This window comes from Chelonia mydas, chromosome 1 (assembly GCF_015237465.2).
Source record: "Chelonia mydas isolate rCheMyd1 chromosome 1, rCheMyd1.pri.v2, whole genome shotgun sequence".
NCBI classification, from domain to species: domain Eukaryota; kingdom Metazoa; phylum Chordata; order Testudines; family Cheloniidae; genus Chelonia; species Chelonia mydas.
The window spans coordinates 15,085,582-15,108,247 of NC_057849.1; the positions used below are offsets into that span (position 1 = coordinate 15,085,582).

A 22,666-nucleotide genomic window follows, 5' to 3' on the forward strand; every position below is an offset into this window, starting at 1 on the left:
AAGGCTGGTGTCCGTAGCTAGCGGGTAGATACGCTGAACTTTCACAAAGCCATCACCCACTACCGAGGGTTGTACAATGACAGTCGCTCTCTTTGGTTTGTTACCTGTCTCCCTACTTCACTGTTGTGCAGGTGCATCAGCTTATGGGCTTGTGATCCTGATTTTTTCATCTTCATGGGAGCATCTGAAAATTTGGACCCCATGACAAGACCATAGTTGAGGTTGTCAGCACATCCTCCCCATCGATACCCAGGTCCAGGTGTCTCACCTGGGATGGGGCCGCAGGAGCAGCCAGGGAGGTCCCCGGTGGTGCAGGCCCTGGCGATGGTGTGGCTGATTGCTGCAGCAGAGAGGGCATACACAAATGCTGACTCCCTTGTGCCTGCAAGACAGGAGAACTGCAACTCAGCCACCAGTGCCAACGCACTGGATGCCTTCCGAAGAGAGGACTGCACCGCCCCTGCCTCAGAGAAGACACGTCTCAAACAGGCAGAGCAGAGAAGCGCGGCTGGAATCTTTTCTGCCGTGCAACCCAAACTTGGTGCTACGCAGGAGTACCTTGGACGTTCCCTTTTATGAGGGACTGACCCAAGCAGCACAAGAGGAGGTAGCTGGGGAGGCTGGGAGGAGGGTACGTGTCACAGGGGATGTGGGAGGGATATGGGTGAGGCCAGCGCAAGGTTTGGTCGGGCCCTATGTGAGGGTGTTACTCCAGTGATGGGCGCAGGATAAGCATGTACGCAGAATAGAATCATAGACTATCAGGGTTGGAAGGGACCTCAGGAGGTCATCTGGTCCAACCCCCTGCTCAAAGCAGGACCAATTCCCAACTAAATCATCCTAGCCGGGGCTTTGTCAAGCCGGGCCTTAAAAACTTCTAAGGAAGGAGATTCCACCACCTCCCTAGGTAACCCATTCCAGCGCTTCACGACCCTCCTAGTGAAATAGTTTTTCCTAATATCCAACCTAGACCTCCCCCACTGCAACTTGAGACCGTTACTCCTTGTTCTGCCCTTCCCTGCTTAGGACGAGGGTCCCAGCCCCTACCCCACTGCGTAGCACAGTAAAACTTGCCTCCTCCCACACATCTCTGACTCACGTCTCCCTGAGCCCTGCAAAGTCAGCTCCGATGGTTACCTCGCTCCAAATCCAGCAGGTAGTTGGGGGCCAGCTCAATGGAGGAGCAGTTCCACCGCATGTCGGAGAAAGTTCTGCGGCACGTCTTTATCACTTCCCGGGCCGCCTGGATGATGGTTTGCATGAGCTCCAGGTTGCTGCGGCACAGCTGCACTTGAGACACTACCAGACCTTCCAGCTGCTTGCAGTGCTGGGTCTGATTCAGAGCAAGGACGGAGGGAGTCTTGGACAAAGCTCTGGGAACAAAAACGTCACCAAAGCCATTAGAAAGTTAACCTTCCAATTGGCATTAGTTTCTCCTCTGTCAGACTGCCCAAGAACCACCTGCAAATACTTTGCCTTTGAAACACCGTCACCCACCCCCCGTTCTAACTAAGGAAAACATTTCAATACATTCAAAGGCTCTCAGAATGCCATGTGGATTGAACAACATAGATAGATGCTTTGGGAATTCTTTTGGGCATGCCTACCCTGCAGCTGGGAGTGAACTTTCCAGCCGGCGCAGACAGACTTGTGTAGAGGGGCTCACACTAGCCAGCCAAGCTCAAGCCAACCCTACCCCCGGATCTGAGCTCAGGTGGCTAGCCTGAGCCTCCACTGCAGTGTCCACACAGCTATTTTCCGTGTGCTAGTGCAAGGATCTTCCAAACACTTGGAAAATGACCCATCAGCTCCGTAATGTATAGCTAGATCTTCCTATGGCATAAGAAAGCAAGCTACATAGGCACCATCAGTGGTCTGCATTCAGAATCCATCCCACACACCAGCAAAGGATTATGCTAAATGTCCAAGTATGCAATTACGGGGGAGCGGGGGGGGCGGGGGAGGATCCACTGCTTAGCCTAGAAAAAAAATGATTGAGTTTCCAAAACAGATGCTTCACCACTGAATTAAAGCAAACCATTCCACCAGTGTAATTACCATTACCCTTAGATAAGTGAGTGTCAATATCTTCAAAAATCCAGTGCAGAAGTAAAATGACAGTGCTGGAAAGGCAGCATCCTGGAGAAAGCTGAGAGCTAGTCCAAAAACACCAGTGCCAACATTACCATGAAGCATCATAGAAGGCAACAATACACCATAGACCACTGGCCCAACTACTCTGGTAGCCTTCCTCCAGCAGTTGCCAATATTTGATCCATCAAGTGAAAGGAAAACAAGGGAACTGATTATGCTATGCAGCATCTTTGGGCATGTGATTCTTCCCTAGCCACCCGCAGGTGGTCAGCTGAAGAACAGAACATGGCTTTCTCTGTATCTTTATGATCTACCTAGTGCAGCTGTAAATGTTCTTCCTGATCATGCAACTAGTTTGTAACTCACGGCGTCATGAACAATCCTGCACAGGCTGGCAATATGCTGTCATAAAACATATTTCCTTCTATCCGTATTTAGTGTGCTGCCTTTCAGTTTCATTCTCCACCACTCTGTCCTCCTGGGTGAATTTTGTTTACTAATGGGCACATTTATTTTATTTACTGCTACAGCAGGTAAGTGATCGACAACTTAAACAAAAAACCCAAAACAGATTTAGAGATGGGCCCAAACCACAACACTTGCTCTTTTCTCCCCCCCTCACACCCATCTTTGGGGAATTCATATCCGCATCTGAATCTCACGGAACTGGCCCTTATCGCAACTATGAGCTGAATTGAACCCACAAACCCAAACAAGGTCTTAAATTCCCTGTTTGTCACAAACTTCCTTTGTGCTCGGGGCCTGGGAATTTAGTTTTCCAGTGCTCCAGTTCCCTAGTTGTGGATAATAGCAGTGCCCCACCTCACAGGGATGTTGTGAAGATAAATACATTGAAGACTGTGAGGAGCTCAGATACTATGGTACCTATGGTTGATAGTTAGCATTCTGCATCACTTGAAACTTCTGCCTGCTTTTCAAAGGTAAGCCCCAAGCAGAGTGCTTTGCAGAGATCCCTGGTCAGTTTTCACCATGCTCTTCATTATCAGGTTCCTTCTATAATGTCCCTACATGCAGCTCCGGAAAATAATCTCATTGCTCCTCATGAGCTGCAGGAGGAAGAGGAATTTCCTGTTTCCTGTGCATCATACTGAGTGATATGGAACTAGGTAACTATGGGTTGACACAACCTATATGGCCTGGCAGCTGGGAAGATAATGCTATATGAACTACTTATAACTTATAAGGAGGAACCGCCCTGTCTGAAGACTGGCACAGGTAGATCCAGAGTTAAAGTCAATTGGAGCTGCAGGTGCTTAGTAACTTGGGACCAGATCCACCAGCAAAAGATCTGCCTCTTGGCCTCTAAAGTTTGGCATCCAAGACCCTTGAAAATTTGACCCACAATGTCCATCAGCAACTCTCAGGAACTGACTCAAAAGCTAGTTAGGCGAGAGGCCAAAACTGGTGTGAGATTCAGACCACACCTAAACATAAATACAGCAAAGGGGATGGCTGCTTGGGAAGCAGTATATTCCAAGCAGCAAAACAAGCAAATATATTGGGTACATCTACACTGCGGAAAAACTCCCTGGCAGCGAGTCTCAGAGCCCAGGTCAACTGACTTGGGCTCACGGGGCTGGCGGTTCGGGGCTAAAAATAGCAGTGTAGACATTCCTGCTCAGGCTGAAGATCCTCCCAAGATCCTCCCACTCACTAAAGCCCAAGTGGGAACGTCCCCACCGCTGTTTCTAGCCCCATAGCACGAGCCCGACAAGCCTGAGTCAGTGGACTCGGGCTCTCAGACTCGTTGCCTTGTGTGGGGTTTTTTGTTTGTTTGTTTGGGGGTTTTGGGGACGGGGCAGGGGGAGGTTGTTTGGGGTTGTTTTTGCAATGTAGATGTACCCAATAAGTCTGATCAAGTAAAGGAGTTCTGCAAGCCTGGGCTTGAGGAAAACAGGAACTGTCCCAACTGCCTGAGAGAGAGATTGGGCATGGAAGGTTGGGTTCATTGAGAGAGAAAACAGGGTGTGTCCGAAATGCTGACGTTCAGGTTGGGACCACTGAGAGCGGATTTGATCTGTGGCTTGATATGGCTGGAAAACAGGACCGCGGAGACAGGAAAGGAGCCTGCTGAAATCGGGCCTTGCTCCAGATACAGTGGAATTATCACCCGCAGGGAAGAAGCCACAGGAGTGAGCATTATGCAACACTGTGGAATAAAGCAAGATGTCCGTATGGAAAGGAAGCTAGAGCATTTCAGGGACCCCGCCAGCAGACATTGAGGCCGCTTAGATAAAGAAATGCTGCAGCCCATCGGAAGATGAAGGGAAAGCAAAGGAAAGATGGCTGGAAAGCATCATAGGTCATGTCAGTGCTAATGGTGCAGAGGCAGGGAGTGATATGAAGAGGGAGCTCATCGGGAAACAGGGTACCACAGCACTTGCTGATATTAATGGTGAATTTTATGGATAACATGTTCCAAAGTGACTGTGCATTAAATAAGAAACTAGGACGCGTGGAAGGATTGGCAATAAGGGAAAGAGAAATGGATGCATTATAAATCCAAAGAGAGGAATTCAGTAATTAGAGGCAATCCCTGTTTCTCGTTGCGTAAGTCGCACTCTAGGGAGCCAGCCATGAATAAAACACAGGATGCAGAAATGTAGTTTGTGAACATCTCTCACGCTTCAGCTTCATGCCTTAGCTTACGAGAATTTATAATTGGAAACATCTCTGAGCGTCAGGAGGCAAATGAAGAGAGTAATGGAGATGGAAAAGAAAACTCATATTTATTGGAGACGCTTGCAAAGAATGTAATACATATTTATAAATCACGTAGATTAGGGATGCAAGAGACACCTTAGGTCATCTAGTGCAATGGTTCTCAACTTTTCTGGGCCCAGGACCCATTTGTAAATGTTTATGGCCAGTTGCAACCCAGTAAACAGCCTGGGGGTGGAGGCCCTGGGGTGGCTTATGTCAGCGTCTACCCTCCCCACCCCGCCCCGGAGGGGGGTGGGCCCTGCTCAGCACTCACCCGACACTGGGGGCTCCTGCAGTTCCTGTGCTGTGGGGCTGGCTGGCTGGACTTGGCTCTCCGCTCCAGGCGTTGCAACCTCCGGGGTTGCAGCTCTGCTCAGGTTTGGCCCCGCCCCTGACTGGACCAAATTTGTGAGAGTGCAGTTGTGACCTGGCCCCGAGGGTTGCAGTGCCATTCACTCAAATTTGGCCTGCCCAGACTCCCCTCTTGATGATGGCTGAGCCAGACCTGACTGGCGCTGGGACCCCAGGGGTTGCAGGGTGCAGGGAGGTGAGCCCATCAGCCAGCCCCATGGGACAGGAGTCACAGGAACTGCCACACAACCCTTTGAAACATTCTGGTGACCCAATTTTGGGTCCCGATCCACAGGCTGAGAACCCTGATCCAGTGCGTGTCTCGGACAGTGCAGGTTTGGTTGATCTCTATTGAGCAGCCACAAATGGTTTGTCCTCAATCAATCTAATTTTAAATAACTCCAGGAAGAACGCCTCAGCGGGCTGTTCTGTAGCATAACTGACATTTTATGCTCCCGACCCTGCCCGTTTACAATGACAGTTGATGTCATTGGCGGAAAGGCCAGCTGTGCCTTAGAAGGACGCTTGTTTGCCGTGTTATTGTAGCTGTGTCAGTCCCAGCATATTAGAGAGATGAGGTGGGTGAGGCAATATCGCACCAACTCCTGCTGGTGAGAGAAACAAGCTTTCGAGCTACCCAGAGCTCCTCTTTGGGTGAAGATATTACCTTACCCACCTGGTCTCTTTAGAAGGACACTGTGAGGTAAGGAAAAGGAGTACTTGTGGCACCTTAGAGACTAACCAATTTATTTGAGCATAAGCTTTTGTGAGCTACAGCTCACTTCATTGGATGCATGGGATGCATGTAAGGGAGGCCCAAAGAAATAAAACCCACTTTACCTGGTCCTAAGAGGAGCCCCCACTGCAGAGGGGGAGTCTTTGGTGGCGGGGAGTCTCCATAGGAGCTCCTCCTCCACCCCTACCCCAATTGCTGGCAGAGGAAGCATGGCTAGAGAAAGGGGGCATGGATGGGATTTCCCTGCGCCCCATGTAATCCTAGAGGTTGCAACAGTCTCTTGTGGGCAGGTGGCCCAGATGAACACAGCCTTCAGGCTGCTGGGATTCACATCAGGGGATGGCCCAAGAATTGGGGGGGCACAAGATTGCATACAGCCACTATTTCCCACCACTCTCCTGCGTGGACTTGCACAGAGAATCCAGAGCATGGGGTGTTATCGATGTTTTGTTTTATAAATGTCACTTCTCACAATTTCATAATTCTAGCTGCCCTTCCCTTTACTACCCGAAACAATCCTTCATTCTCCAGCATTCTGAGGAGGACTGAGGGTTTTGTTTTTTTATTCAACCCTTCCCCTTAAATAAACAGGTTTCAAACCAAATTTATTCAGCCTTAACTAAAATATACTAAGACTTTCAGTTGAAGTTATGGCTACTGACAGAAAACCATAAACATAATTACAGGGGAAGTATGATGCATGCTCAGATCATGACATTTGTTTATTCTTTTAATTATCTTGGACAGTTTTAATAAATTCATTTCAAAATATGAATAAGCTACAGTATTTAATGCTTTGGGAAGCGTGGGCGCAATCCTTCATCCCCTGGCACTACTTGCATGACAAAGAGCTACTCGCATGAGTAAGGGTTTCTCAGCATCAGGTTCTATATCCAGTACAAAATCTCCATCTCTCCTTTGTTGAAGTTTGTTGCACAATCCCCCCACCCCCACCCCCCCGCACCCCCGTCCTCACACCTCCGGTCTAATTTTGTTTAAATCTTTTTATTTTAACGGGATTTGGGGAAGATTAAGGTTGGTGGTTTTGTTTTTTAGAGTTCTCTTCAAGCACAGCAAAGAGGAGGTTCTGGGTTTGGTTTAAATCAGCAGCCCCAGTACAGTTTCAGCACAGCCATGTCTTCCTGGGTGGTAGGAATGGGGAAATGCTCTCCAGGGAGAACCTACGGGGAAAGGAGGAATGGAATATCCTTTCACATACTTTAGGATATTTTAGAGCCCTGTGGGCTCTATCCAGGGCTGGTAAACAAAATTTGACAAAACTACAAAGCCACACTGGCCCTTCTCTGCAATAGATCTGCCAATTCACAGCTGGCAGTAACTTCAGGGGGGACTTGGACTTGAAGCCGATGGACTTGTGCTTGCAGTGGTAAACTTGGCTCCAGGTTTGAAGGCACTTCTTGTTATAAGGTTTCACTTTAGGGGTTTTTTTTTTCATTTTATTTTTTACTATATAAATGCCACTTGTCTGTCTGAAAAAGCTTTGGTATTCATTTACCCATTGCAACAACGTGCCGAGGGACATGGTGGCTTCTCTTTCACTTGTAGTCTTTGAGTCAAGACCAGAGATGTTTCCAAAAGACGTACTATATAGCTCAGCCTCAAACACAAATTATGGGCTTGATTCAGAGATTACTGGGTGAGGTTGTTTGGCCTATGTGATGCAGGCGGTCAGGCTAAATGATCACAATGGTCCCTTCTGGCCTTTAAATGTATGAACTCTTTGTTCCTTCAGGTTAAACGTTTTAAGTGATAGCCAGTGCTAAATCACCAGCCCTCCTTTGCTGAAGTTTGTTGCACCCCCTCCCACACACACTCCCAGTGTAATTTTATTTAAATCTTTTTATCTTAACTGAATTTCGGGAAGATTAAGGTCAGCGTTTTTGTTTTTTAGAGTTCTCCTAAGCACGCCAAAGAGGTGGTTCCGAGGGACAGTTCTCTGGCTTTGGTTTAAATCAACAGCCCCAGTGCAGTTTCACGGCTAAAAAGGGAAGAGCAAACTTCAAAGCAAAACTCCCTCTGAGGGCCCGATCCTGTAGTTTTTTCCCCATGCAACTCACTCATTGGCATCAACGGTCCTGATTCTCCCCTCACCTATACCAGCTGACCACAGCAGAGCTACTCCTGATTTACATCAGTGGGAGGAGAGATTCAGGCCCACTGAGAGGAAGAACAAAGTTCTTTCCCCCCCCTCCCCTTCTCTCTTGAAAGAAATGTTCATCTGAAAATCCTGGAAGGTGATTAAACTAACCTGTCTGCAGCAGGTGGAAAGGGCCCAATCCTGCAGTCTTTACGTGTGCTCAGTGGGGGGTGAAATCCTGCCCCCACTGAAACCAACTGGAGTTTTGCCACTGACTTTGATGGGAGCTGGATTTTACCCTGCGAGTTGTACAGGAGTTAGGACTGCAGAATCAGGCCCAAGGCAACAAAATTTTAAATAACTAAAACATGGGATACCAGGGAGCTTGAGTCAGAGATAAATTAGTCTGAAATAACAGGAGTGTGTGAAAACAGATCTTTGTAAGAGAAAACCGCAGAGAACTTGATAAGTCGCAATGCCAACAAAACACATCTTTGTGTCACAACAACTCCATTTACTGTGTGGCATTCAGTCTCTCAAGTGAATAGGTTGTAAAGAGCCTATTTAAACATTGCACCCATTAAGAAGAAAATATGGTTGGTTGGGCCAGAATCTGCAGCTGTTTTGTAAGCCCTGATTAGAGCGCAAGTTTCACATGCAAAATGAATACAGGATTGGGCCTCTGTACTAGTTCTTTCATTAGGGTGAAATTCACCCCCTCAGCAGAGGCACAATACAAAGCCTAAAGAAAAGGAGTACTTGTGGCACCTTAGAGACTAACCAATTTATTTGAGCATAAGTTTTCGTGAGCTAAGGTGCCACAAGTACTCCTTTTCTTTTTGTGAATACAGACTAACACGGCTGTTACTCTGAAACCAATACAAAGCCTAGTCACCACTTAATTCCCACACAAGGGTGAACGTTCTAATCAGGAAACGTGAGTGTTCCTTTTTGCTGCTTTCAGCAGACTCAGTGCACCTTGTTCAATGCATTTGTGAGAGTTTCCTGTCTTAAGCCTGTGCAATGCAACATGTGAAGTTGCACAGAGTGCCCTCTAGTGCACCCCTCACTTGTCACAGTTATGAACAAGTAGCTTGCCTGCAAATTAGTGCCACCTAGGCAATTCTCACACTTCCTTGGAAAAATTGCAAGGCTTGATCACAAATCTTGTCAATAAAGCCCTGGTGCAGGATGGCCCCTTGCAACTCGTGCTCTTGCAGATCGTTCATACATGCAGGGCTCAAGGCGGCTCCGGTTGACACCGATGGCAAAGCTCGCTCCCATCTGCTGCAATGGGAGCAAGACAATGCACACACCTTCTCTGAGGATGAAATCTTATTTTGCAAAAAAACCAAAACAACCCAACAACTTTCCCCCAGTCTAAAGAATCTATAGGGAAAAACAAATTTATAAAACAAAAATTCCCCTGTGGGTGTATTAGAGAGACAAGATGGGTGAGGTAATATCTTTTATGGGACCAACTTCTGTTGTGGAGAGAGACAAACTAAAGAGCTCTGTGCAAGCATGAAAGCTTGTCTCTCTCACTAACAGAAGTTGGTCCCATGAAATATATTACCTCCCCCACCTTCTCTCCCTAATATCCTGGGACGGATACAGCTACAACACTGCATACAACCTATGGGTTTATAATGGTTTCTGAAAAGGTTGCACAGTAATTAAAGAGCTGATCCTGTAAACACCCACGCTGGTGTAAATAGCTTTACACACATGAGTAGTCCTTTTGAGGTCAATGGGACTACTCCCAACCACAAAGTTTCTCTTGCAAGAAACTGTTCTGCAAGGTCCAGGCCTTATACATATAGGACCAGATCCTCAGCTGGTGTAAAATGGCAGAACGCCAAGTCAGTGGACCTGTGCTGATATATGCCAGCTGAGTATCTGGCCCACAGTATCCATAAATATAATTAGAATAATTTAAAATAAATAGCTACCTTTCATGTTCTATTGCATTTTCCTCTTTCTTTTTTTTTAATGTACAGATGTATAAACATAGCATAGAAGCCCTAAACAGCTTACCACAAAGCTTTGATTTCCCCCGCCCCTTACATCACATTTTAAATCAAAATGCACAATCAAAATCAACTCCGAGTAATTTAGGGCTCAGCCCTGCAGTCCCTACTCAGGAGGAAATCCCACTGGCTTCACTGGGAGTGGCCCTTTATGTCCAAAATGATTCTCATTGACACCAGTGTAAATCAGAGGTGACTCCATGGAGTTACACCAGCGTAACTGAGCACAAATTGCCCCATCCTGATGCAGACAAACAAGGCGGGGGGCGTGAAGATGGAGAGGGGAAATAACTTGAATTAAAAAAATAGTTCTTTCTAAAATCCCAGCTGGCTGCCTTCCACTTATGAAAAGCGCACTCAGACAGTTAGTGCAGGTTTCAGAGTAACAGCCGTGTTAGTCTGTATTCGCAAAAAGAAAAGGAGGACTTGTGGCACCTTAGAGACTAACCAGTTTATTTGAGCATGAGCTTTTGTGAGCTACAGCTCACTTCATCGCAGATTTCCACTGGGTTTCAAACAGGTGTGACTGGCACACAGCAGGGCATCTGGATGCAGTTCATACTTCAAATGTCACTTTAATCTTAACTTTCATCTTCCGCACTAAAATTCAGATAGGGGGACACATTTGACAGAGAAAGGCCATTCCTTAGATTGATTTTTTTCCTCCCCCAAAAACTAAAAGTTTAACAACATAAATGCTGAAAGCCTTTTTTTCCTGGCAGAGCTATTTCAGACCCCTCTAGCCTTCCTGGTGTGTTGATCTGGTTATAGCGCTGTGATGGAACTTCCCTGAAACCAATCTAATTCTTGCCTTTCGGAGGGCTAATTTCAGCACTCGCTCCACACTCTTTTCTCAGGCAACACTCCCAATGCAGTTGATGGATGTATTGCTTTGGGCTTTGCTTTAGCAGATCACTTAAGTAGGTCCTTAACTTTAAGCACATAAGGATTACCATTGACAGTCAAAGCTTAAAGTTAAGGACACGCTTAAGTGGTTAATCAGGCCCCTAATAAGCAGTGAGCCAGTCGTACTGCATAGACAAGTGACGTTTGATACTATTAAAACCTAATTTTCAATATTAATAGGTATTATTGCACCCTGAATTTTAGTTGCACTACAATAGTGCCTAAGGCCCCCCTGGAACTGGGGCCCCATCATGCTAACCTGTGTGCATACATGTAGCAAGAGTCAGTCTCTTCACTGTAGAGCTTACAGTCTAAATAGACAAGACAAAAGGATGGGAGAAAGAAAGGATTATTAGCCCCATTTTACAGATGGGGAACTGAGGCACAGAAACTAACTGACTTGCCTGAGGAGTCTGTGGCAGAGCCAAGAATTGAACCCCGATCTGCTGAGTCCCCATCCAGTGCCTTAACCACAAACACCCAGCCTCAAACAGCTTATGTTCTGAATACAGATGATTTACCTGGCAACAATTTCATTGCATTTCATTTCACATTTTATTTTACAAAAGATCATTCGGGTCTAACCCACATCATTTAACCTCTGCATGGCCTTAAATTCTATAAAAACAAGAGATCATTCACCAGCCGCATAGAGGATGAAACCAGATGACTGTTCTAGGGGTCTGTTTGTTTATTTGGTGATAATCAACTAATTGATTGTTTATTTAAGTGGGGAAATATGTCAATGATCTTTTGCCGTTTGCACACTATGCCAGGCTATTACACTGGGGGGAAACCCAATCCAGACAGCCCTAACCAGTTTACAGTCAGTACTCTGCTCTCAAAATCCTAAGGGTAAAAGGTTCACAAAAACATGCTATCTGTCAGCTATTCCCTTTGGCTAGAGATTGGCAGCATTATCTTAACAGCCGGCCCTATCACTCCTACTTTGTGGTATGCCTGATACAGTGCCTTGTGGGAAAGTGTTTGGTAGAAATGGCCATGAAATACTTCATTAAGTGGGTCAGGCTAGTCCAGTTCTTCCTTTGATGTAAATGTGGGGAGAACTGGGCTCAAAGGATGTACTTTTTAGAAATAAAGCATATACATAGAGTTGTGGTGGGTCTGATCCTGCATTCCTTGAAGTCAGTGGGAATTTTGGTGGTGCCCTAAGGAATGCAGGATCAGTCTTGAAATGTCTTTCCAATGTGTCCAAAGCCAACAGTGCTATACCTGAAGCTATTACTGTAATACAACAGCAAATATGCCACGATTTTTAAAAAATAATGTGTTGCTCGTAAAAATGTAGAGAGAGAGAGAGATACTTACAGCCATTTTATTCCAGAGCAAATCCCAGTCTGTAAAATGAAAGACAGAAATATTGCAAGACTCAGCTTCATTTTTCCACAGCCACCCGCTTTCAGAAGGAAATCAACTCTTTAAAGGGGAATCTTCCCGAATTTCTGAACAATGTATTTCCTTCAGTTTAGATGTGGTTCCTTCTTGGAGCACAGCAACCTGAAATCAGGGAGAAAGCACAAAGATATGGTTAAGATCCAAGTGTTGTGAGTCCTGGTGACAGAGAAATTTATCATCCGAATTGCAAAGGAGTGGTTTATGAATCACGAAAAAGTTCAGATTCCCCTCCCCCCATTCTTGATAGAACCTTTACAGTCAACAGACAGACGAAACGTATGGCTTGAATTATGACTTGAGTTATAGTCTGATTGTATGTTTCTGGTTAACCCGGCATATGGCAAGACTTCATTCCCTGTTTCAATTCCTCCCCCCACCCCAGGTTCTGTAAATCTGCTTGGGGAGGGAAGAAATACAAATCTCAGGTCCCTGTTTTAGCTAATCCTCTTCGTTTTCAGATAGATAGATAGATAGATAGATAGATAGATAGATAGATAGATAGATAGATAGATAGAAAATATTTCTGAAAAAAGACACATTAAACACACATGTGTTGACTAATCGAGGTGCCCTTGCTCTGCAAATGTTTCAGTCTGTCTGATCTGTTACAAACAACTGTGTTTTGTTCCTTCCCTCCTGCTTTCATTCTCACCTCATTAACTTTGCTTCTCGCTTCTTCCAAATACACAAACACCTGGAGCGCAAGGAAGAGCCCGCCTCTCTGGCCCCCCCAGGAAACATTACAATCAAAATTGTCTCAAAGAAGCATCCAGCAGCAAACAAAAGATCTCAAGGATCCTCTTTTCTCTGCTTTTTATTAAACAAACAAGGCACATGACTCCTAAATTCTTACAAGAGTCCTCCCTGTCTCAGACAGGGGCTACCCCTGCTCGTGTAATAACATTGGTAATAATAAACCAATCGGGATTCTCTCCCATCATTCATTCTAGACAACAGTGAGGGGTTTCTTCTCTTCTTAACCTCCAGTGGTTTTTCTCAAGTGTACCAAATTAAGGCCAGATTCTGCTCTTCTTAAAGTCAACGGGCAAGGTTTCAAAAGTGGCTAGTAAATTTGGGTGCCCAAATTAGGCCCATTACACACATTAGAGGGAGATCTGATTTTCAGTCATGACTGAGCACCCGTCCACTTTCACATCAGGCCTCTTGAAGGTGTCTCAAGTCAGCCACCCCAAAACTGGTATCACCAGTCACTTCGGAAAACCTTGGCCAATGGCATTCAGTGGGAGGAAGGATCATGCCCTTCATTTTGATAATTCGATGCCTGCCTGACCCCCAGGTCTGGGGCTGCCCGAAGCTCTCTTCCAAACTGCGCTCTTTGAAGGGTCAACTCTTTAATCCCCTAGGAGAGGGCTCCACTGTGGAAACCCGTTTAAACGTGCGAGTTCCCCCCGGGGTGCTTGCTGTGATTCCCAGCGCACTTTGGGTTTTCCTTGAGGGTGTCCCCATTGGTGCAAGAATCCCGTCCCTGAAACACTGTTATCGGGAAATTGACATTGTACGCGGATCTTCAGCGCTAGGAGTGAAAATCCTGGCTCTGCTGAAATCCGTGTCAAAACTCCCATGTGCGCCGACAGGATCAGGATTTCACCCGCCTCGATTTTTATTCCCTTTCTTTATATTGACCCGTCACTGGAAGTTGCAAGCGGCGGTCGCGCCGCTTCCGCAGGGAGGCAAGCTCCCCGCTCTCCTGCGTCTGCACAGCGAGATATTTATTTCGGGGTCTTTTATCTTTTCTAAAAACACTTGAAACCTTCACCCTTGAATCCTGACCATGCACTGGGCGGCCTGGGGGCTATTTCAGACCCCTTATCTGTCTCTCCTGAAGCGGCTTCACAGCACAGACTTCAGTGTGAAATTTCTTACAGCTTCCCTGAACGGGAGGGCGCTGTCTAACCCGGCTCTGCAGAATTCCTCCAGCCCAGACCGGACACTGTCCGGACCAGCACTCCGGTTCATCCTTTTTCATTGCCATCGGATTTCCAGCCTCTAGCTCCGGAACAGGTTAACTTTTACAACTTCAGGAACACGGGCAAGGGGGAAACCAGTGATTCAAGCCATCAGGCGTGTTGTTTACAAGGGCGAAGAGCCCTAGATCAAGCCAGCAGCAGGGGGCTTGTTGTCTCAACCCGACCTGTTTTCTCCTCAAAGTCCCGGTTTGCTTTGCCCGTGCACGTTTCAGACGAGCCGCCTTTTGCAGCCGCTTCCTCGGCGGCGTACGTCCGCGCTGAAGAAACTTCGCTCCACAGAAAACTGATAAGGATTATAACTAACACCCCCCAAAACTCAGATACCTGTTCCTCTCCCTAAAACTCACAGCACAGCTCGCCCGCCAAGAGGCAACGAAAAACATCCCGGGTCACGCTTGTTATAGTATTCTTGTCCCCATTCATGCCCACCAGGGACTGGGCTTCCAACTCCAGGGCGTGTGATCGTGTGTGGCGTATGCCCTAGCATAGATCCTCTACCATACATTACAGCCGAGCCGATAGCTCTGGGGTGCGTCCACACACGCGGCAAAGGTAAACACGCTGGAAAGCTAGAAACCAGACAGGCAAAGGGGGAGATATGTAGCATAATGATGGCATGGCTCGGTATTTTCCATCCCCATTGACAATCCCTTAGCAATTCGGAACCCATTAACAACCCCCCGCCTCGCACCCAGGCCGACACCCGCCCGCCCGTCCCTGGTTAATGGCCCCTGAACACGGAGCCATCCAGACTCCGGCTCGGCATCTCCTCTTTCTCCTCGCAGAGCTCCGCTGTGCCCTCAGGGGCTCGGCAACCATCACCCCCGGCGGGATGCCGGCTCGACCACCCCGGGGCCCTTTGGCCCAGCTCCGGGCGGGTCGGGAGCTTTGGGGCGTGCTCGGGTTTTTCTCCGCCACCTCCGCGGGCGCTTTCGCTTCCTTCGTGGGAACGTTTCTCAAGCCCTCGCCTTCGGAGGGAGCAAAACCCGCGCCCCCGTGAGAAAGAGCCCGCTCCGGGATCTGACCCTCCTCCCCGCACCCGGCTCCACGGGGGAGGCATGAGGCATGACTCAATCGATACCCACCCGCAAGCATCCCCGGCCTTACCTTTCCCGGGAAAGCTGCCCCTTCGCCTCGACCCCTTCGACAGCCCTTCTCCCAGCACACACAAAGTTTTGCGGCAGCCGCAGCGGCGGACAAAATGCTGTAGATCCAGATCCCAACGCTGGAGGTCAGCCGGAGGTAAACGCTGTTCAACTCCGCTCAGGGTGGACAGAGAAGGGGAGGGGAAGGGACGAGCGACAAAAGCGAAAGGCTGCGTGAAGATGCAGCGGGTGATGTGAGTTTGTGTGAGTGTGTGTGTGTGTGTCACGAGCGCATGGCCAGCTGCGGGTCTGCCTCTGCCCCTCTCCGCCTCAAGAACCTGCTTATATGGGGTCCCCCTGGCTTTGATCTGTGGAGTGATGTCAGCCTGCATTAGCATAACAAAGCACGCCGGATTTACTGCTTAAAACAGGACAAATGACTGTTTGATCTATTCAGAAAAAAGAACGTGTATTTTCCAGTTTTCTCAGCAATCATCCCCCCCCAACTGCACACTCCTTCTCCCCCCTGGTAAATAAAAGATTAAGACCAGGCGGCAGGTAGTTTCAGGACCTAGAGAACAGAGAAGGGACTTTAAAGTTCTTTGTAAGGGAGTTCTGTAGGGCTGATTCCACTTCATCTTATCATCAAGGCAAATCAGACCAACATAGAAATGTTTACTTTATAAAAGCATCCTAGTCATCTGCCTGGAAAGCCCTACAAAACAAGGACTAAGTACAACATTATGGTAAAGACAGGAGTGTTGGGGAACTGGCAAAACAAGAATTAGGAGGATAAGCTTCAGCTAAAGTCAGGAGGAAAAAAAGATGAGCCTCTCCATGATGACTGGGAATTAGGTTCTGACTAGTTTGACTATTGTGTTTCCAAAGTCTCTCTTTTCTGCACATGTATTGCACCAAACAGTAGCCCTGCTCAATGCAATTTGTCACAGAAAAGTCATAGTACAATTGCTACTCCAGTAATACAATAATTCCTAATAATAAACAGTTCATTGTACATTTGATGTTCAATAAAAAAAAACCCACAACACATTTTAGTTCAAATTGTCATAGTTTCCCTGAGATTAAAGGGTCGATTTCCCAAGGGAAAGATTGGGTGTATGAAGCTGGTAACTTCCTTTATTTTTATTTTTATCTACTTGCTCTAATTAAGTGTATATCTATTTGTTTTTCATATAACATAGGTGATGCACAAAACGATAAAGCCCACACAATATTTTAGCAGTATATACTTTTCAGTAGTCTTTTTTGCATTCAGAATTACCTGTCTCTACAAATACAAGTTCTAAGAACTACAAAGAAATAATACTAAGATTGCTATTACATTATTATAATGAATAGTTAATGATTAGCAACAATAACTAGTTAATATTTTAACCGGAAACCTTAAATGTTACCTTTACAAAGGGTGACCAGTGTTTACTTGTCTTTACGGCTGACTTCCCAACTAAAATCAAACCACATTTTTCATTTGGTTGTTCTGAACAGGTCTGTTAACTGGATTTCCTGTTCTGATAAAGCTAAGAAGTTGCAATTTGACAGTTGGAATAAAAAGCATATTATGTGCCCTGCTTTACTGAATCATACTGTCAACCTTCAGCTTTCATGATGCTCCGTTTATTTGATCTTTTTTTAATCCACGGCAAGTTTAATTAATTTTTTTTACATCAAGTTCTTTTTCTTTCAAGACAGTCTCAGCAGATGAGGGTTTAAGATTACTGCATACTTCAAACGGGCCTCAAGTGCCTACAGAACAGGACAAATCTGGATTTAGGAACTCCCATGTCTGCCCCAAATTCAGAACAAATTGGTACAAAAAGGCTCTCAGCTGCTATAATATCCATGCCCTTTTGCTCAGTCTAATTGTGTGTTTCAGGTGAATGGGGAGGGGTAGGAATACTTAACAACACATTGCATGGGGTCTTAGGACCAAAAGTTTGAGTTTGAAAGTAGGATGAGAAGAGTGTCCTAGAGGTATTCCTTGAGAAAAGGCATTTGTATGTGATGATGCTTTTACCAGGCTTTATTTTAGGAAGAAATACAGCATTTAAACACATATTATCACTATCGATTTTTGCTACCTGACTTAAAAAGCATCTGGAATCTCTGCTCCAAACTTTCCAAAGCCACCCTATTTATTTATTTATTCTGCCACTAGCTTTACAAGGTGTCTGCTTTTGTTTGTTTAAATGTTTTGGGGGAGCGGGTGGTAGTTGCAGGTGGGCACTACGACAGATGGAGACTTCTATTTTTCTAACTTCCTGGCATTCTGCTGTCCTCTAAAAATGTGCAGATCTTCAGATCTGATTGTCAACAGGTTGGTGTTCTGGATTCTCCACAGGGCAAATGTCCAGGGTCACTACTGCAGAATAGCTCCCAGAATAAGATTGCCATTCTCTGATTTAGCTTACCCCATAGAATAATAATTCTGGAATAAGAGTGTCCACATGGGGAGCTATTCTGGAGTAGGTTTTGCACTTTAAATTCACACCCCACCTTATTCTGGAACAACTTTCCTGTGTAGACCAGCTCTCTAGACCCTGATTCAACAAAGCATTTAAGCATGTATTTAAATGGACTTCAGTGAGACTGCTTTTGTGAATCAGGGCCATTACTACCAAAATATCGAAGTTCTTTGAGTCCTGCTTTTCTCAGGTAGATTTGGACCTAGTTTGGGCCATATGGTTTGCAATGGAATAATATGGATTCTCTTCAGATGTGTAGCCAATAGAGAGCTACCTGGATATGTTTGGATTTTTAATGTCTTCAAGCTGTACAGAGCTATCATGAAGATCTCTGACATTTCCTAAAAGACTTATGGCCACAAACAGATGTGGAAGATACCTTGATTCAGTATTTTCCATAGGTTTTTCAGAAAAGGATCCATGAGAGAATTGATCCAAGGGAGTCGGACACCCCACTCCTATAGAAACTCAATGGGATTTGCACACCTAACCCCAGTATGTTGTATATCTGGAGAGTATTTACTTTTTGCTCTAAAAATTATTAGCACACAGGTAAGAAGGACAAATAGTCTCTTTAGTGCATATCCTGGTAAATATACATGTATACCCAAAGGGTTGGTTGGGAAGTGGGGAACATTGTCATTTTTCTGTGAATCTTCAGATTCATTTTTATACATATTTTTAAAAAAAAGAAAAAAAGGACTCAGAAAAGTTGCTGGATTGGAAACTGAATTTGTCTGGTCATCCATTAGCGCAGGTGCAACAGCAATGCAAGCTGCTGTCCACATTACTCTGTCCGCCTGCCTCAAACCTATTATGGAGAGGGGCATTTAGTTCTTGACCCCTTGTGCAGACTGTCAGCAAAGATCCTAACAATTTTGCAGAGAGTTGTTTTTCATGTAAATCCCTGACCATTAGAACTGAACTGAGATCACCAAACAGCCATTAGACAGTGACAACTTTTAGTTACTACTGACCTGGGCTGAATTAGAACCAGCAATGCAGATGTGGATGGCTCTATAGTTCATCACACACAGACACACACACACACACACACACGTCACCTAAAAACAAACACTCAATGGGAGTACTCGCATGGATAAAGTTAAACATGTGCATAAGAATTTGCAGAATTCTGACCTATGAGTGTGAACTCTTCCAGAGCAGAGACCATGTCCTTTTTTTAAAATCTCCAAAGCACTGTGCCTAATCCTGGCACTGTGTAAATGTTTATTAATATGACATAGTTATATATACTGTGATGGTGTGGTATAATGGTTTTATCAGCATGCATGCAAGATGCTGTTTGCTACAAGTGAGGTCATTGCACATGAGGGCCAGTAAAACATTTCTTCTGCACTATTGTGTATTCTGCATATGGCATTAAAAAAAGCAATTTTGAAAATATTTTAGAGTTTTGACTTTTTAATGGAGGTATTTTTTCATATCCCTCCACCTGTAAAGCCAGGTGACATAGTTACAATGCGGGTAATTCTCATGTGCACCAGGGCCCCTTTATTCTGCTGGAGTGGTGTATAGAGGCCTTAGTGTAAATGAGAATTAGACCCATCAGTCCAATTGCACAGTCCCCTGAAGGAGAAAAAAAAGAATGATTATTAAATGTTAAAATCTTTTACAAAAGTACTTAAAATAGGTACACATACAAACTTCATGACTTCAGAGTACAATGCCTTACGCCATTCCAGGGTGAGAAACAAGTGTTCTATCATATGTCCAGTTAGGGAGTATGCCCTTTAGCACAACGTGTAAGCGCCTATTTCTATCCCTAAGGGCTCATGAGATATCAGACTTTTAAAACTGTCACTGGGACCAGACTGAATATTACCCATTCTGGCTTGTGCCAGTGTAACTTGTGGGGAGAAATTCCACATTTGTGGGGGAAGGAGGAGACATTTTTGTGACGGGATTATTAGTATTTTGTAATGGTGGCTATTGTGAAGTTGCTCAGTGGGCTAGCATGTTAGAATAAGTCCTAGCAGAGACTGATTTGTAAGCCGAGTGAAGGGGAGACGGACAAAGGTGTGTGATAAATGCAACTTATGAAATAGATATAACCCCACATAATAATATTATTACATGTGGGAGGTTGATTTTACTCTTATTATTTCTACAGTGCCTTGTGTGTACATGACAGATACCACGCAAATACAGAAAAGGATTCCTGTTCCCAAGAATTTACAACTAGAGCTGGTCAAAAGCAAGACCATTTTCCAGAAACTTTTCCACGAAAACACCGTTACTTTGTTTTTTTTCTTACCTGAAATTTTGAATTTCAAATTTTGCCAACCACCTTTAGAGTTGGTTGGAAAAACAGATAATTTTTTTAAAAAAATTATTCCTCCCCCGTCACAAAATCTGAACATTTCAACCAGCTGTATTATTGTAATCTATAATTACAAACACTGGGGAGGAGAAGAAAAGGAAGATGATTGTGACTCTGATGCCTTAGATGGTGACGATCACATGAGAGAGGTTTAGAGGGTGTTTCTGGTTGTTCTTGCAGAGGGCATGTTAATGTTTTATTATGTGTGAGTAACTCTTAAGAAAGAGCATCCCTGGAAGATGTGTGTTTTGAGGAGGAGGAAAGGGTGGAGGCAAGGCAGACTAGGCCAGGAAGGGGATTCTGGATGTAAGAGGTTACATGGAAACCGCAGCAGTAAGAGTGAAGAAGGATGAGAAGTGAGTGGGTTAGATACACAGCTTAGCCAGACAGGTCAGAGAGGGTTAAGTGGTGCAAGGCCTGAAGGGAAGGCAATTGAATTTCAATATGATGCAGAAGTCAAAAGAAAGCCAGCAGGGGGGTGTGAGGAGGAGTTGGATGTGGTCAGAGCAGTGAGCAAGGAAGATGGCTCTCATAGCTGCTGGTGGATGAGGTGAGACTCAGGGGGCTAGACAGGAGGGGGAGCTGAACAGGACCGGAACCAGGACTGTGCTAGTGGGAATGGAGAGGAACCAGCTTATTGTGGAGATGAGGTGGAGAAATAACAATCGAGTTTGTCATAGCAGCCATGATGGGAGGGTAGAAAGAGACAAATCCATGAGGACATGGGAGAGGGAGGGTAGTGGAGTTGCTGACAGCAATGGAAGTGGGGTTTGGGAAGAGAGACTACCATGCTGAGTTTGATTTGGTGGCCGGTGATCCAGGGGAAGATGGCTGAGGTGGGGAAGGCAGGTCTCACTCAGGAGAATGTTACATAAAGCACAAAGATGGTGAGTATAACAACAGAGGAAATGCTTGAGCAAGGAGATGGGGAACAGCAGATGAGAGCCCCAAGAAGGGCTGGCAATTGTTAAGCACCTTCACAGGAAACAGTTGAGAGTTCAGTAGTTCTGACTATATTACTTATGCCCCCCCAGCAATTATAATAGTATCCAAGCACCTCACAACCTTTTATGTATTTATCCTTACACCACCACTGTGAGGTAGGGCAGGGTCATTATCTCAATGTTATAGATGGGAACTAAGGCACATGGAGACAAAGTGACTTGCCCAGGGTCGTACAGAAAGTTGGTAGCAACACAGGGAAGTGACCCGAGGTTTCCCGAGTCTCAAGCTAGCACCCTTATCATTGGACAATCCTTCCTCTCCTTGCTGTAGGTGGAATAGGTAGGTTTCAAAAGGGAGTGGCGGAGTCCAGGGGTTGGACAGCCTGTTCCAGAGATGCAGGAGCAGCAGCAGCAAGGGCTCAAGGTCTGTCAGAGCAGTACAGACCAGAAGTGACAAAGCCAGGGGAGAAGGATTTCAGGAGAAATTACACCACAGGGGCATACAAGCAAGGGGCCTTGAACTCGAAGACAGCTGATCCCTTCTCTGTCGTATACCAGCTCTACCTGTCCTTTCAGTGGAGCAGCTGGTGAGAATGTCTACACACAGAGGACCCAGCATGGCAGAGGACTGCAGAAAGAAAAGAACTTCCTTCATTTTTTTAATACCTATTTTTAACACTCCACAAAGGCCTTATTAAAAGATATTTCACCTTTTACGGTGAAAAACAAGGCTTTTGGTTGGTCCCCTGGGTGACTTACTCACTTGCTTGTGAATCTGCTTGACTGCGCTTCTTGAGAATGAGGCGGCTGCAGTACCTCTTGAAAATAAACAGCATCTTACACCTCGTGAGGTGATGGGTGGTGTTTTCTCCCCCTCCTCCCCCCGCTCACATGCCCTGGAATAGTGAAAACAAAATTAAAATACAGAAATTCACAGTGCAGTATTAAACCTTCTAGAACTAAGCCCAACACGGAGGTGAAAAATCATGTCAGAAATCCACAAGCTGCCTAGATTTTGAAGGCTGAGGACCGGATTCTACTCTCACACTGTTTGTACACTGAGTTCAACAGAGTGATTACAGTTTCCACCAGTGTGTGTGATAAGAGAATTGAGCCCTTAGTCCTTAACTCTAAAATGTCTGAATTTTTTTTTTTCTTGGTATGGTCCTTCCCTTAATCATTATTATTTGGATTGTGGTAGCGCCTAGTCACAGGCATGGACCCCATTGTGCTCGGTGCGATACAAACACAGAACAAAAAGGCAGTCCTTGCCCCAAAGAACTTACAGTCTAAGTACAAGACACAAGACAACATCAGGTGGCTACAGACTGACAGACGGGAGAGCACAAGGAAACAATGAGACTGCCACTATTTTCCACAGTCTTTGTACTGGGACAGAGCTAGCATAATTGTTCAGCAGCAAATCGGAAGCCAGGACTCCTGGGTTCAGTTCCAGACTATATCACT

General features: G+C 45.6%; 1 protein-coding gene across 3 annotated transcripts in view; it reads right to left on the reverse strand.

The window, feature by feature from the left end:
* Positions 1-15,909, reverse strand: part of WNT11 (Wnt family member 11) — a 32,403-nt gene extending 16,494 nt beyond the window's left edge. Inside the window, exons 1-4 of one of the 3 annotated variants that reach the window (XM_027823833.3) lie at positions 15,451-15,904; positions 12,269-12,457; positions 1,138-1,373; positions 105-382 (exon numbers count right to left, since the gene is read on the reverse strand). In XM_027823833.3, the coding sequence (XP_027679634.1) occupies positions 105-382; positions 1,138-1,373; positions 12,269-12,339 (585 nt within the window). In that variant the 5' untranslated portion in view covers positions 12,340-12,457; positions 15,451-15,904. Of the gene's footprint in view, positions 1-104; positions 383-1,137; positions 1,374-12,268; positions 12,458-13,007; positions 13,771-15,450 lie in introns of those variants that run through there. The other 2 variants (XM_027823834.3, XM_043527750.1) reach the window with 2 other exon arrangements.
* Between the last annotated feature and the right edge of the window lie 6,757 nt (positions 15,910-22,666).